Source organism: Hydractinia symbiolongicarpus, chromosome 1 (assembly GCF_029227915.1).
Source record: "Hydractinia symbiolongicarpus strain clone_291-10 chromosome 1, HSymV2.1, whole genome shotgun sequence".
Lineage (NCBI taxonomy): Eukaryota > Metazoa > Cnidaria > Hydrozoa > Anthoathecata > Hydractiniidae > Hydractinia > Hydractinia symbiolongicarpus.
This window is the reverse complement of record NC_079875.1, coordinates 23,601,762-23,624,653: the sequence shown is the minus strand read 5'-3', so window position 1 is coordinate 23,624,653 and position 22,892 is coordinate 23,601,762. Positions and strand designations below refer to the sequence as shown.

The window sequence follows — 22,892 nt, the reverse complement described above, 5'->3', positions numbered from 1 at the left end:
TGCAATTATATAAGTACATGCTCAACATCATTTTACTTTGCCTGATGATGGGAAGGATCTCCCGAAACGTCGCCTACTAAACTATCATGTTCAAGAAATGATAAACTTTCCACAGTAATATGAATACTGAACAGACAAACCGAAATAATATCTTCAATAATACTTAATAATGCTTGTAAACCGAATGTAATCTTCAATATCATTTGCAAAAATAACAAACAATAAAGGTCCCAGGATCGAGCCCTTGGGAACGCCACACGTAACCTGATTTATGTCAGACAAAACCCTGTTTCAAAAAGTTCTGTTAAAAAGATAATTAGAAAACCATTGTAGCTCTTTATTTTTGATTCCATACGAGGATAATTTAAGGAGTAACTTCGCATGAGATAGAGTGTCAAACGCTTTGCTAAAGTTGATAAAAATACACCCATCGTTATCACAAAGCAATGTAACTGCTAGTTCTGTTGACCATTTTGCTCGAAAACTGAATAGACATTTTGACAATAGATTGTGCTCAGCCAAATACTCACTCAGTCTTACATGAACAATTTTTTCAATGTTTTTTAATAGCGTTGGCAAAACTGATATCGTGCGATAGTTTTTAAATTTATCTGTCGAACTACTTTTATGCAATGGTATTATTTTTGCAGTTTTCCAATCACTAGGAAACATTCCAGTATTTAAAGACAAATTTATAATGAAGGCTAATGGCTGACAAATTGTTTCAGCTGCATGCAGGGGAAGCTCGTCGTGTCCAGCGGCCTTTCTTCTTTTTAGCTGTTTTAAATGTTTCATCACTTCGACAACAGACACATAACCGAATGAAAACCTTTGTTGTGTTCTCATTGGAAGAAATTTTTGACTTCTCCAAACATAATTCATTAAAGGATATACAGCAGATTTTAACAACGAAACCATTTGAGATTTCAGTTGGATCATCAATTTGCGAGCCACTTATATCGAATGATCTCTCAACTCGATTGGTTTTCGATTTTGATGGGAAAACTCGCTTAATTGCAGCCCAAAAGCCTGTAGGATTGCTCGAAATTTACTATAGCAATGTTCTTGTATAATCTGACTTTGCCTTATGAATCATAGAATTTACTTTATGATTACGTTTTCTTTTGTACTCTTCATAAATACTTTTATTTTTAGATTTGCAGGATTTACGGATTAATTTGTCACGTTCGTTCATTTAGGCCTTAGTATCGAATGATAGTCAAGGAGAGGATTTTCCGCGATCTTGTTTTGTAATTTTTGGAGCAAGGCAATTAAAAATCGAAATTAACATTTCCTTCATAGCATTCCATGCAGAGTTAACATTTCTACAACTATAAATAACGGATCAATTTATTGTGGATCAGTGATCGTCTAATTCGGCCGCTTCATATTTTCTATAATATAATCACGACAATAAATTTTTCCAGATGGATATTTTATGTGGCTTACCTTACCTAACTGGGCGTTAACAAACAGGACGGCAAAACGTTTAGGCTGACGTTGAAAGATGGGGCAGAACACTTACAAGGAACGGCCGTAACCCAATCTCCTTTAAGTCTCCACCTCTTTTAAAACCCTACTTCAAGCAAAGTCATAGTAAACCTTGTGTGTTCATCAAAATTTTATTTTTCTTATAATAATAATATTAAGAGTCCTGGGCACTAGGTTGAGATCTATAACTGACCAGTTAAATAGTTCAAATGCCAATCTCGTTCTCCATTTGATTTATGGTGTTCCAGAGAACAACCTCGTCCCCAGAGTTTTTTGCCTTTTTGACATAGGCGGGCGACGAAATTACTCTTGGTTGCCGTCAAGTAAGTGTTAGGGGCTTTGACATAGGCAACAAGCCCTGGGGACGAGGATGCCCAGAAAGCTCTTCAAGTCCAGTAAATATTATGTATTAAAATTTTTAAAATTTTATAAGTAAGCGCCTCTCTCTCTCTTCCCGCTTTTTAAAAAATTGAAATTTTAATAAACCAACGCCCCGGGCGCTGATTTACCGTCACGTAAATATCAAACTTGCTATGCCGGGCGCGAAAGTTAGAATTTGGTAGCCATACTGTTCTGATGTAAACAAAACGACAATGAAATGGCACGAAATAGTTTTTAAAATCAAATCACTTTTTTTAATTGTTACAAAGTTTTTTGGTAGGCGTATATTATTTACAGACTTGACTTGTGTGCTGTAGCTTAATAAGAGGTTTAGGCCTCTGCTAACCAATGCTTCAACACAAAAATTCCTTGTCAGAACTAAAAAAAAAGGTTTTATTTTATCAATAAAAGAAGTACAAGAGAAAATATAGCTTGCTATACTTCCCTTCAGTAAAATATTTTGTATTTGTAAATTTAAAAATAAACTTTGTTACTTAAAATGAAGGTAAAAACAAAGATCCTTTATCCGAGCCAGTTGGCACACTAAACCCCCAGAGTCAGTAAGTTGAAAAAAAAAACTGATAAAGGTTTACAGTAGTGCTACCTAGCTAAATTGTTTTATGGTCCTTGAAACAAATTTACTTTCGAAACTGCTTTTTGGTAGCTGGCTTGCTAGCTAGCTACATGACAGTCTTGAGTAGGTGAAAAACACTTTAAATTAGTTTTTTTAACCTATATTTATGTACCGTTCATGAAAATCCGAATAGAATTAGTAGGAGCACTATTTAATTTGCTGGAACAGTCTTTTTTAAGAATATGTGGGTAGGTGTGCGATGATTCCTGTAAGTCAAGTAACGCTTGTGATGTAAAACGCATGTGCAAAGGATGTTGCATGCGATACAGGCTCCGAGTTTAATTTTGTTTTGCACATTTATTTTGTGGTAGAAAAGTGGGGAACGTTTTGAATTGAGCTTCTACGTATTTTAAAGGTAGAGCCTTTTCTAAATGTCCGAAATAGTATGTCGTAAATTTATTGTTTATTTTTCAGGTAATCTTTGTCTGGTGAGTAAATAACGGAATCAAATAAGGGGGGTAAAACTAATGAAAAGAGATGACTGTCATTTCGAAAGAAAAATACAAAATATATGTATTTTAAAAAAAGTTGTTTACTCATAGTCACTATCATCACTTTCATCATCATCTGAAACAATGGTTATCTAAAATAACAATGTCCTCATACAATCAAACAAATTAAATCGAAAGGAATGAAAGTATCAATATCGAATAGTTGCTAAAGGTTGCTAGAATTGAATTTTAAAATAAGATTTCAAAATATATATTTTGCCTTGGGTGAAGCGTCTCTTTAAGAGACAAGAGAGGAGGTGAACGTCCTCCACTATACCGTAGTTTAAAGGGGCGATTGTAGAAGTCCCATGAAATGCCATATATTGATGGTGTCACTTTAAAAAAAAACACCCAGTCCGGTCTGTGAACGGTTGGTGCTAGGAAGTGCATCCAGCTGTAAAACAATTCCAAAACTCCTTAATAATTTCCATAAGAACAGTTGACCAGACAAACTGCGTAAACGGGACTGGAACTTTAAGGAGTGAAGGTATCGCACATGGTGGGACAGATGTCAGGTGTGAGCATATATCTGGATAACATCTTTAATTCTATGGATACTTTGCCTGCTTCTTAGCTCATCTGAACTCTTTCTGTCTCTCGGGTTGGCGTTACACATCCACCTAACCATTCTCATATCATTCCTTTCTAAACGGTCAAGATCTTCCTACTTCACTGCCCATGTCTCACAACCGTACAACATAACACTTCTTACACAGGCCTCATATAACCTACCTTTTATCTCAATTGACAAGACTTTGCTAGTCAACAAAGAAAGTAACTCTCTGAACTTTTTCCAAGCAGAACCTATCCTGCAAGTAACACTTCTTCCAACACACCCTTCACTGCCCAACATATATCACCAAAGTAACAGAAGTTCTCAACTATCTCTAACGAGCTACTGTTGTACATTATTAAAGCTGGAAATACTTCATTCTCTATAATCTTACCTTTGCAACGCTTGCATACAAACTGAATGTCAGCTCTTAACCTTCACCAATACTACTGCACTTCTTATGTACCCAATGCTTGCAGGTCTGACAAAAAATTGAGTTACTACCAACTCATTTCCTGCAAACTCCACAAGGCCACTTTCCAACTACAAGGTCACACTTGGCTGCAATGCTACTAATCATGACTTTAGACTTTGCTGTGTTCACCCTTAGCCCTTTCTCTTCTAGTCCTTTCTTCCACTTCTCAAACTTTTCAACTAATTTTTTCATCGACTCTGCTATGAGAACCAAATCATCTGCATACAATAACTCCCATGGACAACCTGTTCTGAACTTCATCAACAGTGCTTCTAAGACTAGAACAAACAACAAAGGGCTAAGTACAGAACCCTGATGTATACCAACATTTACACTAAATTCATCACTAAGTGAATCGGTAATCCTGACACGACTTCTAGCATTGATGTACATAGACTGTACTACTGTAACTAGCCACTCATCCACACCTAATTTTCTCATAGCCCACCAAATAACTTTAAGTGGCACTCTATCAAAGGCTTTTTCTAAATATACAAAGGCAAAATAGAAATTCTTTCTCTTTCCTAAATACTTTTCCTGAAGTTGTCTGAGTAAAAATATTGCATCTGTAGTGCCACACCCTGGAACAAAACCAAATTGCATTTTATCTATATATCAATTCTTTCTCTAAATAACTTATCAATCACTCTATCAATAACTTTCATTACTTGATCAACCAACTTCAAACATCTATAGTTATCCCTTTCTAATGCATCACCCTTGCCCTTGAAACAATTCACTATTACACTCGACTGCCACTCACTCGGAATAGCACCATCCTTTATAATCTGGTTAGCAAGACTTGTAATAAGCTCAACTCCAATATATCCAGATGCTTTTACCATCTCTGCAACAATACCTGATACTCCTGCAGCCTTGCCAATCTTCAATTTCCTAATAGCCTCCACTACCCATTCTGTCTTGATCTGCATAGCTGGCCCTTCTACAATATCATCATCAGACAAATTATCCTCATCCCAATCAAACTTAGTGCTAAGCAACCTCTAATAATAATTCTTCCAAGCTACCCTTTTCTCCTCCTCTGTGCTAGCCAAAACACCTTCATCATTACGTTTACACTTCTCACCTACAACATCTTAATTAGTCTTCCTCATTTGCTTTGCTATCTTGAATACCTCATTGCGATGGTCTTCCCTTCTTAACACATCTGCAAATCTGTTTCTATCTGCTTCTGATTTTGCCTTATACACTGCTGTATGAGCACAACGCTTAGCTTCTAAGTAAATATTTTTACTACCACCTGACTGCCACTCTTTCCAAAGTTTCCTCTTTTTCTTTATACACCGGTCAACCTCATTATTCCACTACCAGGTCTGTCTATGTCTAGCTGGTCCTTTTGTCCACCCACAGGTATCATCAGAAGCTTCTAAAAGACAATTCTTCAAAGTAGTCCAAGTACTTTCAACATTGTCACTATGACACTGGCCATTGTGGGCTAACTGCTGAACTTTTGCACTCAATTGTCTTGTTTTAATCTCTTCTCCACCTGACTTCCTGAACACAACACATCTCAACAGATCTACGTTCTAACATTTCAACTACTCCATCTGCTCTACCTCCCTACATCTGCGCTACACCTTCACTCCTTAGAGTTCCAGCCTCGTTTGCACAGTTTGTCTGATCAACTGTTCTTACAGCCATTAATAAAGAGTTTTGGCATTGTTTTACAGCTGGATGCCCTTCCTGGCACCAACCGTTCACAGACTGGACTGGGTGTTTTTTAAGGCGACACCATCACTATGTGGCATTTCATGGAACTTCCACAATTGCCCCTTTAAACTAAGGTATGGTAGAGGACTTCAACTCCTCTCTTGTCTCTTAAAGAGACCCTTCATTCGATAACATCCTTTCTATAGTTTAAAATTGTTTAAAGAATAAAAGAAAACGTTTTATAAGTTATAAATGATTAATTAAAAAAAATAGAAATTTTAGAGTGTTTAAAATCTAAAACTTCGAACAATAATAGGGTTGCTATACCGAGGTAACAAGTTTAATGCTAGTATCATTAGATGATATGCCGTCAACTGTTTACTACGTGACGTCAGTGTTGGGGGGTTCACCACATTTTACGCCCCCCACCCCTTAAAATAGTTCAAGTCTTGTACAGTGTGCAAGATAATGGAAGTGCATTGTCGATCAAAATTAGCGGTTCAGGGATCAAATAAACATGAAATAACTTTTCCAGGCATGAGCTCAGAAAATTTTTTTGTGAACCATTTTGGCATCTTTGCAATCCGTTTTTCATCAATTTGCGAATCAATTTTGTTATAAATTATAGCAAACAGCTAATCAAAATACCCTTTCCTTGAAACAACCCTTGTGTGATTATGACTTCAATCTACCATATTTGAAAGTAAAATTTTTTTATGTGCTGAATACTTTTCAGAATGACTGAACAAAAATTTGGTTAAATTAACGTTGCAGACGTATTTTGGAGAAAAGTGTAAACTTCGTTTCCAATGCTTCTCCACGTTTCACTTTCAAGTTGAAAGAGAAGCAGTGAACATGGTGCATTAAAGTTGTGCCATGCACACAATGTCTTGGCTGCTCACTAGTCATTGCCATTGTTGTTGTTTTTATTTTTTTTGAGAATATATTGAAATTTTGATTCACATTTTTATGATAATTTGTATAAATTTCATACAATGATTTTGAAAACTGAATATTCATTTATCAGACGTGAGATTGATCACACGCCTGAAATGATTTAGGCGTGTGTCAAGGTGTGCGCATGTGATCGCACACCTCTCTTGAAAAAGACTGTCAGAAGTTCTTCTCACAAACAATTCGTTGTAATTATTTAACCTCACTTTTCTGTAGGTTTCGTTATATATTTTTTAACAACAATAACAAAAAATTGCTTTCTGATGTCTTAGAATAATGGTTCAAATCAATAGGGTGTTTGGGTTACATAATCTGTTACTGGATGTGAAGATGACAGTCTGACCTCAAAATAATAGGGTTGTTTTTCTTAAAATAAGAAGGGTGGGGTTCCTAATAATAGGGGGACTGTTTAAAAATAGGGGGATTCTGAACCCTATGCCTTCCCCCATTATATGTGTGCATAATGTCCAAAAGCATTATAATACATAACATTTAAACTCATCCATTAGTCTTGCGTAATTGAGCTCTAATCTATGTTTTTTTTATATATATATTATAAATGTTTAGAGACTGTTCAGTACATACAGAAAGACAACTAACTTCATAAGATGGAAGATGATGATGAATTAACTGAAGAACTAGTATTTGCCACAGCAGCTCAAGATATAAGGTTAGATAAATTTCTTGCAGGACATATCATGCCAAAATTAGTTTGTGAAGTATATTTAAGGTTCCCACGCCTCCTAAAAATCCTAAAAAAATCCTAAAAAAATAAAATCTTCCCTAAAAAATTCTGATTTTTTGCAATTGCTCCTAAAAATCTCCTAATTTTTTTAGAGAACAACTATTTATGTATAATGGATATAATATCACTATAACTTACTAATCTATAAATCTTCTGTCTGAGAATCTGTTTACTGGGAGTTGCAGAAAAATATATATAACTTAGAAAAAATTCAATTATTTTTTATTTCCAAGGTAACACGTAATTAGGAACATCTGTTAAGTTACCCTTGTCACTAATTCAAATTCTCCTAAAATCTTCTAAATTTTTTAATGTCTTTTCCCGTTTATTGAAAAAGTCTCCTAAAAAACAGCTAAATTCTCCTAAATTTAGCGGAAATCCTGTCATTGCATTGGTCTTAGTTCCGTTATTACATTAAAAACCGATAGATATAATTTATTTTATATAATAATGCTCAGTTTAATAAAAGCCAACTATGGGACTGTTGTACAGTTAGCAGCTTCACTAGAGTTTGCATTGTGTTGTTATGTGTCTTGTTGCATTTAAAGTACTTTTCAAATATGAATATGTATCAGGCCTATCAATAGGGAAAGAACAATCATTCTTGTTTATGCAAAGACTCCTGAGAAATGAGAAAGTAGCCGAGTCATTAATTGCTGCCCTGATTCCACAAAAAGTTTAGCTGGTTGAACAATATCAATTCATCTCGCATGGAAATCAATGTTATTTTTCTGATTATTTGCAGTAAAAAATAGTCAAAAGATATAAAAAGATAAGATAAAATTCTGAAAAAAAGATTCTGTAGTAAAATATGCGTTTATAAACTTATTTTATTCGTTCAGGCTGCTCACCCAAATTATTGTAACCTTGGGAGAGCGATTTATTGTTCAAGTGTTTTTTTCTTATTGATAGGCTTGATGGTATGTCGTACATGTTATTTTTGTTTGTGCTATTCTACAATCACCAATATCTAATTGTTAAAATTTATTCACAGTTTGTTCTGCAATGTAAAAAAAAAAGAGTGTGCTTTTTTACTTATTATATGCCACTTCCAAGCAATCAATGAAGGTTTTTCAAGAAGTTTTGTGCAAAAGCAAATTACAAGCATAAAATCATGTCATTTTATAATGAAAACTAAAACCAGCTCATTTTGTGCATTACCTATTCATATAGTGTCAATGTCAAAAGTTTTAAAAAGTTTCAAAAAATCATTTTTTTTTTTGTTTTCCCAGTGCATACTTCCTCAATGAATACTTCCAGATTTATACTTTAAACATTTAAGCAACTAGTTAATCAATCCTTTCAAACTTATTTAAAAAATTGATGAGTCAAAGAGTTGAAATAAAAAGTGAGTATAAACTTGAAGTAAATTAAAAGAAAATTACAAAAGCGCATCATGATAAAAAAACTTCTAATTTATAAACTTTAAAACAATGGTCAGGTTGGCCACTACACTTAGAATCTCTTTGAAAAAAAAATTCTAAAAAAATGTGTAAATGGCAATAAGCTCCTGGAAAATAATTTTTCTGCATCTATACATTCTTTATATATGCTCAGTTTTTTTCAGTCATCAGGCTACTGTTTACTTTTTTCTTATTGAAATTCGCAGGGTTTTTTAATAAAATTACTACAAAACTGCAAGGTTTTTTAATAGAATTACTACATAACTGCAGGGTTTTTTAATAAAATTACTACATAACTGCAGGGTTTTTTAATAAAATTACTACATAACTGCAGGGTTTTTTAATAAAATTACTACATAACTGCAAGGTTTTTTAATAAAATTACTACATAACTCCGTGGTCAATTAATAATAGTTGGTAGAGTAGTTTTTAGAGATATTAAGTAATTAAAACGACAAAACCAAAATTTATTTTTATTCTCAGTAAGCATTCTACGACACTCAATTTTAACTTTTTAAACTTTCAAGATAATTACTAAATTTCACATTGGGAATAAAATTGTAATTATATAACTATCAAAAAAATTCTAAAGGCATAGACTTTACTGTGTTATTCAAAATAGGATGGTCATGATCAATTAACAAACTCTCTATTGAAACACTCTTCCGCAAGTAATGATCGTTTACTATCTTAAATGTAGTGGCTGCAACGCCACCTACCATGGCAAAACAAAATGCCATTTTAAAGTGTATGTATAAGCACCTAGGTATTTCTGTACTTACAAGCAAATGTGTTAAACTTGGTTTTGATTTGCTGCTGCTGTTCTCGAACATTTGATGTTTTGTAATCACTCTCCAGCATTGTTTCACAACTTCTGTATGTTGATTTTAAAAATGGTTAAAATGCATCATCATTTTAAATGACCATTATTTTGAACTCGTCCTCATCACCTGTCCATACAATTGTTTTGAAATGGTCATCTTTTACATGATTGTTGTGTAGCAAAAATGATTGTGTATGTAAGTACATAAGGCCTAACTTTCATTCAGATTTAATCGTGAATAAACCAATATAGATGACAAAAGGAAAAAAGGATTATAATATTCATTTCTCTCTCTGCGTCAAATTAAATTCTTTTTTTCTCATTGTGCGTTGTGACAGACGCAGTTAGGTATGTGTGCACCATCAAAAATTGATTCAAGCTGTGAATGTAATCTCTAAGATGTGTTGGCACGTTGTGCCACTGTTACTCAAGCTGTTCAATATAAAAATCAGTTTTCTTGCTGTTCGTATGCTGTAGCGTTATGATTTTAGTCTAGTCGTTAGCCCGTGGAAAAATCCACGGGTTCGCCCGTCCTTGTTATACCACATATTGCGTGCGTCTCTTTACTTGCGCAGCTAAGCTACCATTTTGCGTTACAGACGGACGGACGGACGGATGGACGGCCGGACAGACGTATACGGGTATTATAATATAGATAATTAGAAGTATAAATTGATGAGAGAAGTTGAAATGGATGTTGTTGTTTGTATCTTAAATAAAAAAATTTTACTTGTTTATATTTTATGGCTACCATTATGGCTGCTACAAAGTAAAAGTTAGACCATGCTGTTAGCCTGTAGTTAAAGCTTTTTAGTGTATGAATGCTATGGATTTCTGTATTGTAAGCTATGCTTTATTAATCCTTACTTCAATTATGTAAATATATTGCACATACCATTAAAGAATGTCATAAAAAAACCACATGTCTGCCACCAATTGCATACACAAATAATTTTTAAAATTCACAATGAATTTCATTCTAATGTATAAGAAAAATATGATCTTAGTTTAGCATTGTGTAGGTTGGAATATTTATATTTGTTCAAAGCTAATGAAAACAGGAATTGAACTTTCTTATATAATATTACCTCTTAATGATTATTTCTAAAAAACTTAGTGCAAATGCATAAATTAACATTCAACAAACATTCAATTTAACCACAAGCAGTTGATTTTTTTACTTAGAGCTTTAATAATTGTCATAGAATGTCACCTACTACTTAACTTATCCAATACGGTGAGCATAAATCACTTTTAACGCATGTAATGTGACTGGAAAGTTGCCAATTGTGTGTGGGTATGTGCAATCACATACACCTTATGGAATTCCCTAATTCTTATTAAAATCAAAACTAATATTTCAGTATAAATCACATATTTGGAGAATTGTTAAAACTGCTAAGCTCATCTTAAAAGATGTTATCTACCAATTGATAATCTTGAAAATACAAACAAAAATGCAATCATGATAATGAAGATTAAAAAATGTTGCAAGTGAGAACGTGGAATACGTTGTGTATTATATGCTTACTAGTCGGTGGCCCGTGTAAAAATCCACTGGTTCACCCGCCCTGAATTTATCGCAATTTGTATGTCTCTTTACTGCGGTTACCATTTTGCGTGACAGACAGATGCACACGGGTATTATAATATAGATGTGATAAATACTTAATAGAGAACCAAATGAAATTATTTTGCTTTTAGTTTTATTTGAAAAGTGACAAGACTATTACACAAGGCAAATTCCGACAGCTAGTGTTAAAGGAAAGAAAATACTGAGCAATTATGGTTAGCATATGTTTAAAGAACCTCTCAACCTGAGCCTGAATATGCTTATAAAAGTTATGTGTATGTGCTCTAATAAGTTCCTATTAAATAAAAGCCCCCTTTAAAATGAGTGCCTACGTCTTTTAATAAATATACATCATGGTGTCCATTTAATAAAATAATGCCAAACACTATTTTAATATAATTAAGGTATTATTCAATAAAGTCAAAACGATACAACCAACTAATTTGTAAAGCTAATTTTTATATAAATACTGATGTCTGCCAACAGTTTTGAGATAAACTTTATTTTGTGTAAGGAGGTTAAGGTCTTTTTAATGTATTTAATGAGCACCTCCCATGAATAAGTGCCCCTTCTTAAACTCCCATAAGCAAATAAGCAATATATGGCATTATCTGGAGTCCATATAAATGTCAATAAGATGATGACAAACAAATGGATTCAACACTATCTTTTCCAACTCCAAAAAGCAATCATTTACCCTGACAAAACCTGTAGTACTTGTATATAAACATTCACCCATTTAACCTTAATCTTTGTATCTGTTAGGAGAGTTGATCAGTTAATGGAGTGTGGTATCAGTCCTTGCAGACCTACTAGAGATGGCACCTGTCCACTTCATACAGCTGTTGTTCTTGAGTCACCAACTGGTCCTGAAATTGTATCAAGAATGTTAAACTATGGTGCAGATCCGAACGTGAAAACAGATACGGGCTTATCACCACTGCACATTGCTGCAATGTGGGGAAGAGTAGATACAATAAACTTGCTCTTAGATAATGGTGCGAATGTTGCAGATAAGGATGAAGATGACATGAGCGCACTTGATTATGCTGAAGAAGCAGAAGAAATGAAATATGAATGCCTAGATGCTTTGACACGCTTCCGACCACCCGTGAAACGTAAGAGCGGTTGTTTTATTAGTAAAAGTCGTTTTCATCTTGATAAGATTTTGGGTGGGGATGTCATGTTGTCGTCCTTTGATGCAACAGGTTTTAACATGAGTGAGACAGATTGTGCAGCACAGTTATCTTGTAGCAAAAGGAGTGCAGCTACTCAGACAGAAAGCGAGTTATTGATTGATGAATTATCACCACATAAAAACAAAGTTGACTTAAGTATTTTTAATGAGACATTATTTCAAACATGTAGTATGAATGCCAACGAAGAGTCTCTTACAGGCGAAAGCTGTGTTCAACTAGTATCATCGACACTGCTAGAAGATTCACCTAATAAATTGATCAGCATTTGTAATCTTAGTGACTCCTTGCAAGTTAGCAGTAAGTATTAAAGATGGAAAATTATCTATAGAAAGTTGAATATTAGTCAACGAGTTAGTAGTTAAAAAGTTTGTTATTTTATTAAAAAGGAAAAAATAACAAGGAATTACTCCACTAGTGGAAAATTGTGAATCTCTTGTGTCTGCAAATTATGTTGCAAGTGTAGCATTTCAAAAATCCCTGCTACAACTTTGCAAGCTTGTCTGAACGTAGAGCTATATAATGCATTGCTGCCTAAACTTTACAACATTCTTTTTTCTGTCGATATTTTGAAGAATTTCGCTTTCTATTGTGTTGAACGAAAGAAAAGTTTCATTCAGCCGTATTGTTTGTGTGGGCACTTCTAAAGCATAAAAGGTCATCATTAGGTACCTACCACAATATTTTAGTTGGCTCACACTAGTACACTAGTGATATAAAAAAAATGCTTTTAGTTATGAAATAGAAGATGAAGTTTCTAAGAATTTTAAAGTATGGGAAATTGGATAAACCCTTTTTTACTATTTGGGCCAAAAAAATAACTTGTTTTTTTTTAGGAATGATGCAGCCTAGCCCAGCAGGTTATACTGCAGATGCTTCAGAAAACCCCCATTCAGAACTGCATTCTGACTTTTCTGCTGATGAAACATTTTGGAGTGTATGGAGCACTCCCCCACATCTGAAAATGTCACCTGATCAATCGCCTATTACTTTGCGTAAAAAGAAATTATACACAAAAACATCTGAAGGAAAGGTAGAGACTGCTTATTTATGTTTTTTTACATTAGAGGACATGCAGGCGGACAGACAGACAGACAGACAGACAGACAGACAGACAGACAGACAGACAGACAGACAGACAGACAGACAGACAGACAGACAGACAGACAGACAGACAGACAGACAGACAGACAGACAGACAGACAGACAGACAGACAGACAGCGAGTATTATAATATAGATAGCCTGGTACGATGTTAGGAATTTTTGCCAATTATGACGATTGTCAGTATATTGATGATGTAATAAGGTAGTCAGCATAAAGTTAACACAATTTCCAACTTTTTCAGCATTATATGCATTATTATGCCGTCCATGATATCTCAATAAAAAAGTTTGTAGTTTGATAATGATCTTATCTTTATTTAAATGAGACTAGGTGACCTTAATATTATTTGAACTTGCTGCATAAGAATACTTCCCTTTCGTAAGTTTAAATATTTTTCAATGCATTTTTGTTTTATTTTTTTTTAAATTAGCCTTGGACTTTCTTTTCACCAAGGCCTTTTTTTTTCGTCTGTCTGTGTAAGAACATTAAAATATTGCAAAAATGTTAACCAGAAAAAGTAGCCACCTTGCCATATGTAAGTGGCTAAGACGTATCAGTGCGGATATAGGATTGGCACTTCAACTTTATTAATATATTTTTTTATTAAATAGAACAACACGCCTCTTGCGAAGAACTCTGCAGCACGTCGCAACTCCAGATTGTTTGTTCCTGTGTCTTCACCGCTCTCCCATGATTGCTCCAATACAACGTTTAATCTAGAATGTAAACACAGAGAGTTAAAAACTAACGGTCATGTTGGTGTAGTAAGCAACAACAATAAGAACTTAAAGAAAACATTTTCTTACACTTCAGAGGAAAATGATGATAATTTATTGATAAAAAACTTTTCGAATTTGTTAAATGAAGTCTCTTTCAATGAGTCCGAGCCTTATCATGATTACCAGGAAAATAACTCCACAAAGATGGCAGCTGAAGCTACGGTGGACTATAGCAACGGCAACAAATCAGTTTCTCAACTAGTAGAGTATTATGAAAATCCACATGAAGATAAGCTTGATATAATGGAAGAAGAAAAACCGTGTTGTCATGAGTCACCAAACAAAAAATTGGACCGTTCTATTTTTGAAGTTGTTGACCTAAATGATGACACTTTTAAAGATGGCGACGACGTGACGAAGAAGAGACGTCAAAGTATGCTAGATTTCTCCGGCATAACCGTTGATTACGATTGGAAAGATGTAAGCCAAATAAATGCAACTGTGGAAGCGGAAGAATATCTTTTAAAAGTGCCAGACAATATATTAACACTATCGCCGGTGGAGTTGAGAGCGCGTTTATTGAAGTTGGGTGAAAATGTGGGTCCAATTACGCCCTCAACGAAGAGTTTGTACCAAAGACATTTGACTCGTCTCGAGAAACATGAACACAGTTCCAAGGTGAGGTTTCTTTTTTCAAGTTACTATTCAACTAAAATTTATATTTTTTTTGCGAGACTTAAATTTGAATATCTTTGAAAAAAAGATTTTTAAAAAAGATTTCTTTTTTCATCAATTTTTGTCCGCAGGAAATTACATCTTTTAGGGTATTAACTGTGCACTATTTTGACGGAAAATTATTACTCGCTGGAATCTTTAAAAAATGATGTAAATGCTACACATCATCCGTATTTTACACTTACTTTGTTATTCATTGGTTAAATTTGACAGTAAATTTTTGTAATGTCATTAGCCTGAGAGTAAATACAAAGATTACACCGCGGAAATGAGACTAGTCTTGTCAGGAACAAGCACAGTGACAAAGGCGAAAGGTGACGAACTAGAAGAGGAGATGGGTTACATATTCGATAAGCCAGAAAAACACACATGGAGGGAAGGGTATGTCGACTTCTTCATTTTTTTTATCATATCGATTTTGCTTTCCTCGATTCAATTTGTTACACTGTCGTTATTTTGAAAGCTGACTGGTGACGCTTAGACTGGTAATCTCACGAACCCAGGGTATGCTCATTTACGCCAAGAAAAGCGATACGAACTTAATTAGATAGTGATAAAATAGGGTTGGATGATAAGGTTAGACAAAAAAGCAAACCCACGGTCGTGTGCTCTTTGAAGAGACGATTTGTTAATGATTATTCGTGTGAATTTTTTGAATGCGTTCTTCCTGCAGTGCATGTTGTATTGTGCTTGTTTTAACAGTTCGCAGAAAACATCTTTTAACTACATCCTTCTGGATCCCCGTGTTACGAAGAATTTACCAAACAGGGCGGTGCAATTGGCGGAAGTTGATCGCTTGCGGGTTTTTTGTTCGGCCGTGTTTTATATCGGCAAAGGGAAAAGATCACGACCCTACGAACATTTTTACGACGCTGCAAAAGAAGATAAACCCGAAAAGAAGGTAGAATACGTCTTAACTTTGTAACGCACTTTAAGAGCGTAACTTTTTTGGGTTGCAAAGCTTCATAGCGCTATGAAAGTAGAGTGCAGCTAGAATCTATGTAATGTGTCGTGTTCTCACATGTATATTTTCTTAGCTAAATTTAACTTTTCCAGCGGATTGAAGTTTTTTTTTTAAATCTAAAATTAAATCATTTTGTCGTTTTTTCCAGAGTAACGAGCACAAAAATAATGCGTTGCGCTACGTTTAATTCTTCACCGGACTATGCGGCTTGTGGAACCCAGTCTATAAGTAGTGTGTTTTTCGACTTATACGCTTTGTACCGCGAGATACATGATTTAACACTCTCTTACCCGTGAAAAAATTAGAAATAAAAGCCAAGCTATTTGCTGTGCCTTTTATCATACCTGACACTTCAACTTATGATTTTTAGACGGTGAGTAACAAAATCAAGATGATTCGGGACATATGGGAAGCTGGATACGGTGTGGCTTCTGTCCACATATTTCACAGTGTGATTCCAGTGGAGGCCTACACAAGAGAAGCGTGCATGATCGATGCAATGGGTATGTTTTATTTGGTTGTTTTTAATTCCATCAATTTGTGGATCTGTTCCTTAAAATTTCTTGGGATTTGTGTTTTACCGCTAAAAAGTTAAGCTCACCTTTCAAATTCGCTGCTACAATCTGAGATTAAAATTTTGCTTGCCACCCTCTATCGTGTCTTTTCTTTTGTGAATACTGACTTACCTACCCATCATATAATATATAGTGCCGAGAGGTTTGTATAATAACTATAGAGAGATCGTTTGAGGGCGGTGGATTCTTAATTAAAAAGCTAAGTATTCTTGTTCGACGACCAATTACATTTCGTAATGTTGCACATTAGCCAATAAGATTTCTCAATCGCATATCTTAAACGCATATATTTTGATAGAACGTATTTTTCTTTACTTTATTTAGAAACTTGAGTTGTTTGTTTGTTTATTTATATTAAGTTAATTTGAGACAGTGCTGTTTACCTGCATAATGTTGCGTGATAAAAAAAATAATCTTTCATTTGTTATAAAATTTATAATCTGTGCGTTGCGAAATTGTTTGCTCTCGTGACAGTGACAGACATCGCTTTGTACTCACTAAAATGTTCAATAAAAATTTCAAACGATTTCGAGTTTTTTTCGGTTACAATATAATCCAGACTACTCGAACTATTTTCTTGGTCCTTCCGAGGTTTGATTTATCAAGATTATGCTGTGTATTTTGATTACTCGATTATTATCGTTTCATCTGGCCAAATTCCGTCTATTTTAAGACTAACGAAGCCAACCAACGCAACAACAACCAGCGAAAAATTAATCCTTGAAAACTTGTTATTCAGAACCAAGAATGTGTTTTCGATCTATTTAGGTTTGTCTCGCCTAACCAATTTAAAATTTGGTGATTTTTACGGCCCTGCAGCGGGATGGAATTGCAAAAAACGCCGCCATCTTGGTATTCATCTTCTTACAAAGGCTATGAATATTTATCTGATCGAAGGAGAGAGACAAATCAGGAAGAAAGATTTACAGAAATGACAATAGGTAGACTTTGTGTTGTGTATTGTTTTTTATGTTTACTCAAGCCTGTTGAATTGGATTTCGTGCTTTCTCCTGCTTTTGGAGGAACAGAGTCTAGAGAAAGAAACTTTCGCGATTTCGCGACTTTTGGCGACACCTAACTTTCGCGATTTAGACTAAAAGTCAGTGACTTTAGAGGAGGTGAGAGATTTTTCTCTCAAATTATGTTGAAATAGGCTATTCGCGAGAGTTAATTCGCGCGATTTTTTTGGAATGTATTTCGTGATATAAAAGAATTTCGTTTATGTCATTTTCATCCTTATTGTTTAAGTTTTCGTGTAATAATTGTTAACCATCTCTTCAAATCGATTCAAAATCTTGTGTTTTTTATTATCGCCGATGGCATTTCCTTGTAGCTTTACACGCAAGACGTTTAACATAAAATAAACGACACATGCGAAAGTTATTTTTGCATAAAAATCATTAAAATTATCATTCGAAAGGTTCTTTCAAAAGTGGCTGCTCGCGGAAAATTATTTCTTGATTTCTCGAATTTTGTCACTCGCGAAAGTTTCCTTCTTTATTTTTTTTCAGTGATGAAATTATTTTCGTTTCAAATTTCTAGTTTCAACGGATTATTGAGATACAAAAAGTTGTTTCCTCGCGTTTAATAATGTTAGTAATTTTAAAAATCAGTTTTTGAATCCTATTTTATTTTTTCGTTTTTCAGTAGGTTGATCATAATTTTCGCTTTTGATTTTTGATTATTTTTTTAATATTTTGTACGATCAGGCTAGAATTTCCTTTATGTGACACAGCTGACACAAAAAGGTCTAACATACCTTTTTTAGACATCTTCCGAAGACGTCTTTTTAGCTCTGATTAGATTTAGCGGCGATTTGTCCGTCTATAATGCATCATAAAGACGTCATTTAGATCTTTTAGAGATGTAGAAGCGACTTAAATGCTTTAATATCTTTTTTTAAAATACCGCCAATTTTTATTGAATGTTCCGATAATCATCAGCGATGAGTATAGGATGTGTTTTTTTTTCTATTTAAAAATACCTGTGTCAAGTATAGTAAAGTTGTTCCAGGGTTGGTTAGTAACAGAATTGTATTTTTACTTATTTAGAGTTTCCCTGGGAAAATTATTATTTTTCACATTATTACTTTTTCTGTTTTTTTTTAATTTACTTCAAATATTATACATTGGAAATAAATTTGGAATTTAAAAGTCTCAAAATGAAATCATGTGGAATTAATTTTTCATCATGTGTGCAAAAGAATTTTGCTTTCTTTATTTCCATGACATTTGGATATACTTACTCTTTTTTTAATTTTGCGAAGTTTTTTCCGAGGTATCTCTAAATTTGTGGATAATAGTGGAGTTTCAAAAAAGAAAAATCGTTCAGAATGTAAGAGTTTAAACGGACCGTTGACTGCACTAGCCAAGTTCTCATACCAAACAACCGAGACAAGTCTGAAACGACTTATAATCTTCTTCTTCATATATATTGCATTTATATTTTTTTTCTCGGCGTAAATTAAAAAAATTGCAACAAACAAGTTATTTTATTCTGACAATTCTTTTCGTCTATGATTGTATATATTTAAAACAGAAAGAATAATATTTATTTTTATGTGTTTATAGATTTTCACAAAATATGTTTATAAATAAAAGTTGTATATTTTTAGAATATATCTCTCTATAATTATGTAGCATGAATTTTATGTCAAACCGAGTGCCTATATATTTATAAATGTTTTCTGTAAAGAAAGATTTTCTAGCGTCGCTCTGGGTTTTTTTTTTTTTTATTATTATTATTTGATTGAGTTTTTTATATTGAGCTTCCTGGAAGCTCGATTTTTGAGGGGACAGGTAGTACACTCTGTTCCAGACCTCTTTGTTATGATAAATCGCAAAAATTACTCCAAAAATGAAATAGCGAGGTAATATAATTACTTACTACCTTTTATGCGGAGATGGTGTAGTGGTAGCGCGTTTGGCTTGCTATCATAAGGTTTCAGGTTCGAGTTCCCTCTCCGACGCACCTTAAATGTAGTGCTGTCACCCCATTTGGTGCCATCTACTGACCGCTAACCGTCCTGTGTGGCAGGCAACCAAGTTAGAGCAATGCCATACGTATCTCTGGTGGAAATGTGACATAGTTACACTTGGAGGGGGGGAAGAGTCAGCTTTTAGGATGGAATCCTTAAGGACATTAAAATTTCCCGTTGCTTATACTCAATCATGGGATATTGCATTGCACACGCAAACGTGGCTAACACGGAGATAGTCTAAATCTAAGTAACTAAATTTTGCGAAATTGACGAAAACTCCCTTAGTTTGAGAAAATTAAATGGTGTATGCAATTTATATATTCCAAGAAAACATTGAAACAATCCTGAAGTAGAAAAGATTCGAGAAAGTCCAACCTCGACCCAGGGTCTTGTGGCTCCTGAGTTGCTAATACGTGCTAATACTGCTAATACAACTTGGCTAGTCTTTTTATCCATTCTACAAAATAAATCGACCGCAATATTTGTTGTATTTTTGTTTAAAAGCTTCATATAACTCCTGCGCAGGACAGAAATAAATTTTTGCAGGTCAATAGCTGTTCATAAATTCTTTTTCGGGTATAATTATCCTAAATTAGATTATGATAGATTAGATCACGTGGCCAGCCTGTTCCAGGGCCTTTTCTCCGCTATCAACTTCATCAACAAAGCAAATTACGCTGGGAACGAGGTTGGAGAAAGTCTACATTTACAAAAGCCGGTGCAACAAAGGAGTCAGTAACGGTCTTGCGGAAACACTTCAGTTTGTTTCTTTTTGCTGTGATTTTTACACATCATCTATAGACAATCTTGTGAACAGTTGTAAACAGATTACCAAAATTTCTCAAGAAAGTTAATTCATAACTTTATAATTACAGGATATCCAGAAATGTCGGGAATTTTCACAATATTTTAAAGTCAAGAATAACAACAAATTTTGTCAGAGAAAAATTTCAGGAACTTTAGGTTCAACTGGGCAATCAGATTAAATTTAGCGTTTTACAAACAGTTCTATTATTATGATGTGTCAAATCTGATTGGCTGAAGTAGCGTGCAACAAGCTGATTGGTGAACAATTCGTTAAGTGAATTTGTTGTTTTTCTAAAAAACGAGAAAATGTCGTTAAATTTATTCCATCTTTTCTCATAAAAAAACTAGTAATTGGTGTAAAACCAAACTGTTCAATTATTCTTTTGTCCGCATATAGCCATCAGAAGTACATTTAGGTGTCAATATTCTTAACCGCAGAGAATATTTAAGTTTAACTGTGAATTCAAAATGACAAGCGTAGATTTATTTATTTTTTATTACATATACTTTAAGGGTAGAAACATTTGCCGGCAGAAACTTTCGCATTTTTTGTGGAAATTTTAAAACATCAAAACGCAACACGCGAAATCATAGCCAATTTAAATCTTCAATTTAAAAAACATTCGTGAGGCTTAAAGTATGTAATCAGACGCCCTTCTTGTTTCTAAGTTTTCGTATATTTCACTTACCTTTTTTCAATGCCTATGTTGTACCGCAACCTCGTTGACAGGGCACCTTGTATCTTTCTGACATTAAGGACAGCGATACGATCGCCGTGTCTAAAGATACAAGATGCCCTGGGGTCGAGGTTGGTTGTACCAACCAAGGGATGAGAAGCCATGCGTCAAAGGATGAGCATCAGTGAAATGATTGGTATCTTATATCTTACAGCCACTCGAACCCACAGGAAAATAAAATTCTCTGCTTTTCTTTTTTTTAAAACTTCACCCAACAGTTAGATTTAACTAAAGCTACGGATTGCGTTGCAGGTTGAAGAGGGCAATTCACTATAAAGAAATAATCTAATGTTTTTAATTCATCATGCTGCTTATGTTAAGAAGTGGTTAAAAAAGAAATGAATTTAGCGCAGAAAGTTTCGCGAACATTCGCGAATCGCCAAAGGGTTAAATGTAAAACATGAAGACTGAAATATCCATTCTTTGAAAGAACAATTTTATAAGAACACGAGCCTCGCATTTTTCCGAAAAATAAGATTAAAATAAGAAATGAGCTTTAGGTTCAAGTAATTGTTTTTTAAAACTAAGAAAACCTTTAATATGAATCTTGCCACAAAATATAACCAACCTAGAATGTAAATTATTTTATCTTTCTCACTTGAGCGCAAACAATGATCGTGTTTGCTTTTGATCGCTTCTTTCGTACATTAACTTCAAAGAAATGTGAAAAAAGTGAGTTCAGGAGTTGCCCCCCTTCTGATATGCGCCTTTCTTCTAATGAATGCCCTTCTTCTAATATGTGCCTTTCTTCTGATATGTACCCTTTTTCAATATCCGCCCTCCTTCTAATAAGCGCCTTCCTTCTAATGAGTGCCCTTCTTCCAATATGTGCCTTCCTTCTGATATGCGCCCTTCTTTCAATATCCGCCTTGCTTCTAATAAGCGCCTTCCTTCTAATGAGTGCCCTTCTTCTAATATGTGCTTTCCTTCTGATATGCGCCCTTCTTTCAATATCCACCTTCCTTCTAATATGCAACTTCCTTCTAATGAGCGCCCTCCTTGTGCCCTTCTATTATGCGCCCTCGTAAAAAGCCTTCCCTAAACTGTCTTAAAAAATTATCTTTATATTTGTGTATTTGGCATGGCATACATGATGGAATAAATTATCTTTATATTTATGTATTTGGCATTGCATACATGATGGAATAAATTACGCCTTTCCTGGTTTAGAAAGCATTTAATTGTGAAAGTATTAATTTTATTTCTAGACTACTTTTAAATATCAGACTTAGACATTTATCCGTAAATTCATGATTTGTCGCCTAAGGTTGATTGATTCCGTTTAACCGTTTATTCATATCATGTTTGCAAATAAGACAATTCAATGAAACTAATCTAACATGCGTTGATATGCACGCACACAACTTGTATAATGCGTATTTTAAATCTTGTTGCTTTGTGCTTAAAATACCATACCTTTTTTATATCTTCATATCTTTGAAAACACCTCTGCCACCTGTTGTTTCCCGATGTTTAAACAGTCAATTGTATTTAACGATATTTTCGCGAAAAAGAGGCTTTTCACACAACCTCCAGCCTAGAACTCTTAGTCGCTTTGTTATACCGACCTGCCAGCTCGCAACTTGGAGTAAGCAATTTTTTGAAAAGGTAGTCTGTTTGATATGACGAAAATTATAACTAATGTGTACGTTCAAGTAGCTAATTAAATAAAAGTGGAAATCTGAGCATCAAACTAGAAACTGCGTTCTTCAAGACTCTTCAAGAGCACGCACGATATATTTCTCGGTGCATAAATGTGTTACATCAAGTCAACGGCTGTTTCATTTGAACCATAAAGGCTGATTTTCATTAAGTGTATTTTTAGTCGTTTGGGCTGTGACCCGAGTGAACAAGAGATTATTAAATTTGTTATTAACG

The 22,892-nt window shown here is 34.3% G+C and overlaps 1 protein-coding gene across 2 annotated transcripts; it reads left to right on the top strand.

Moving 5' to 3' along the window:
• Nucleotides 1-1,657: 1,657 nt before the first annotated feature.
• On the top strand, nt 1,658-18,365 carry LOC130647285 (ankyrin repeat and LEM domain-containing protein 1-like). 2 transcript variants are annotated; one of them, XM_057453084.1, is made up of 10 exons: nt 1,658-2,148; nt 7,218-7,320; nt 11,960-12,312; nt 13,227-13,423; nt 14,109-14,894; nt 15,187-15,332; nt 15,654-15,852; nt 16,286-16,418; nt 17,259-17,431; nt 18,033-18,365. In XM_057453084.1, the coding sequence occupies exons 2-9, from the start codon at nt 7,259-7,261 to the stop codon at nt 17,423-17,425; spliced, it is 2,043 nt and encodes a 680-aa protein (XP_057309067.1). In that variant the 5' UTR covers nt 1,658-2,148; nt 7,218-7,258; the 3' UTR covers nt 17,426-17,431; nt 18,033-18,365. The 2 variants fall into 2 exon arrangements, with proteins under 2 accessions (XP_057309067.1, XP_057309073.1); XM_057453090.1 differs by lacking the exon at nt 1,658-2,148 and having other exon boundaries at nt 7,192-7,320; nt 18,141-18,362.
• The last annotated feature ends 4,527 nt before the right edge of the window (nt 18,366-22,892 follow it).

What these genes read in the sequence shown, in the direction of transcription:
- LOC130647285 (XM_057453084.1), top strand. Translation starts at nt 7,259, where the DNA reads ATGGAAGATGATGATGAATTAACTGAAGAACTAGTATTTGCCACAGCA. An exon ending in AAACACACATGGAGGGAAGG is followed by an intron (nt 15,333 to 15,653) that starts GTATGTCGACTT and finishes TTGTTTTAACAG; the next exon opens with TTCGCAGAAAACATCTTTTA. An exon ending in GTGCATGATCGATGCAATGG is followed by an intron (nt 16,419 to 17,258) that starts GTATGTTTTATT and finishes CGATCTATTTAG; the next exon opens with GTTTGTCTCGCCTAACCAAT.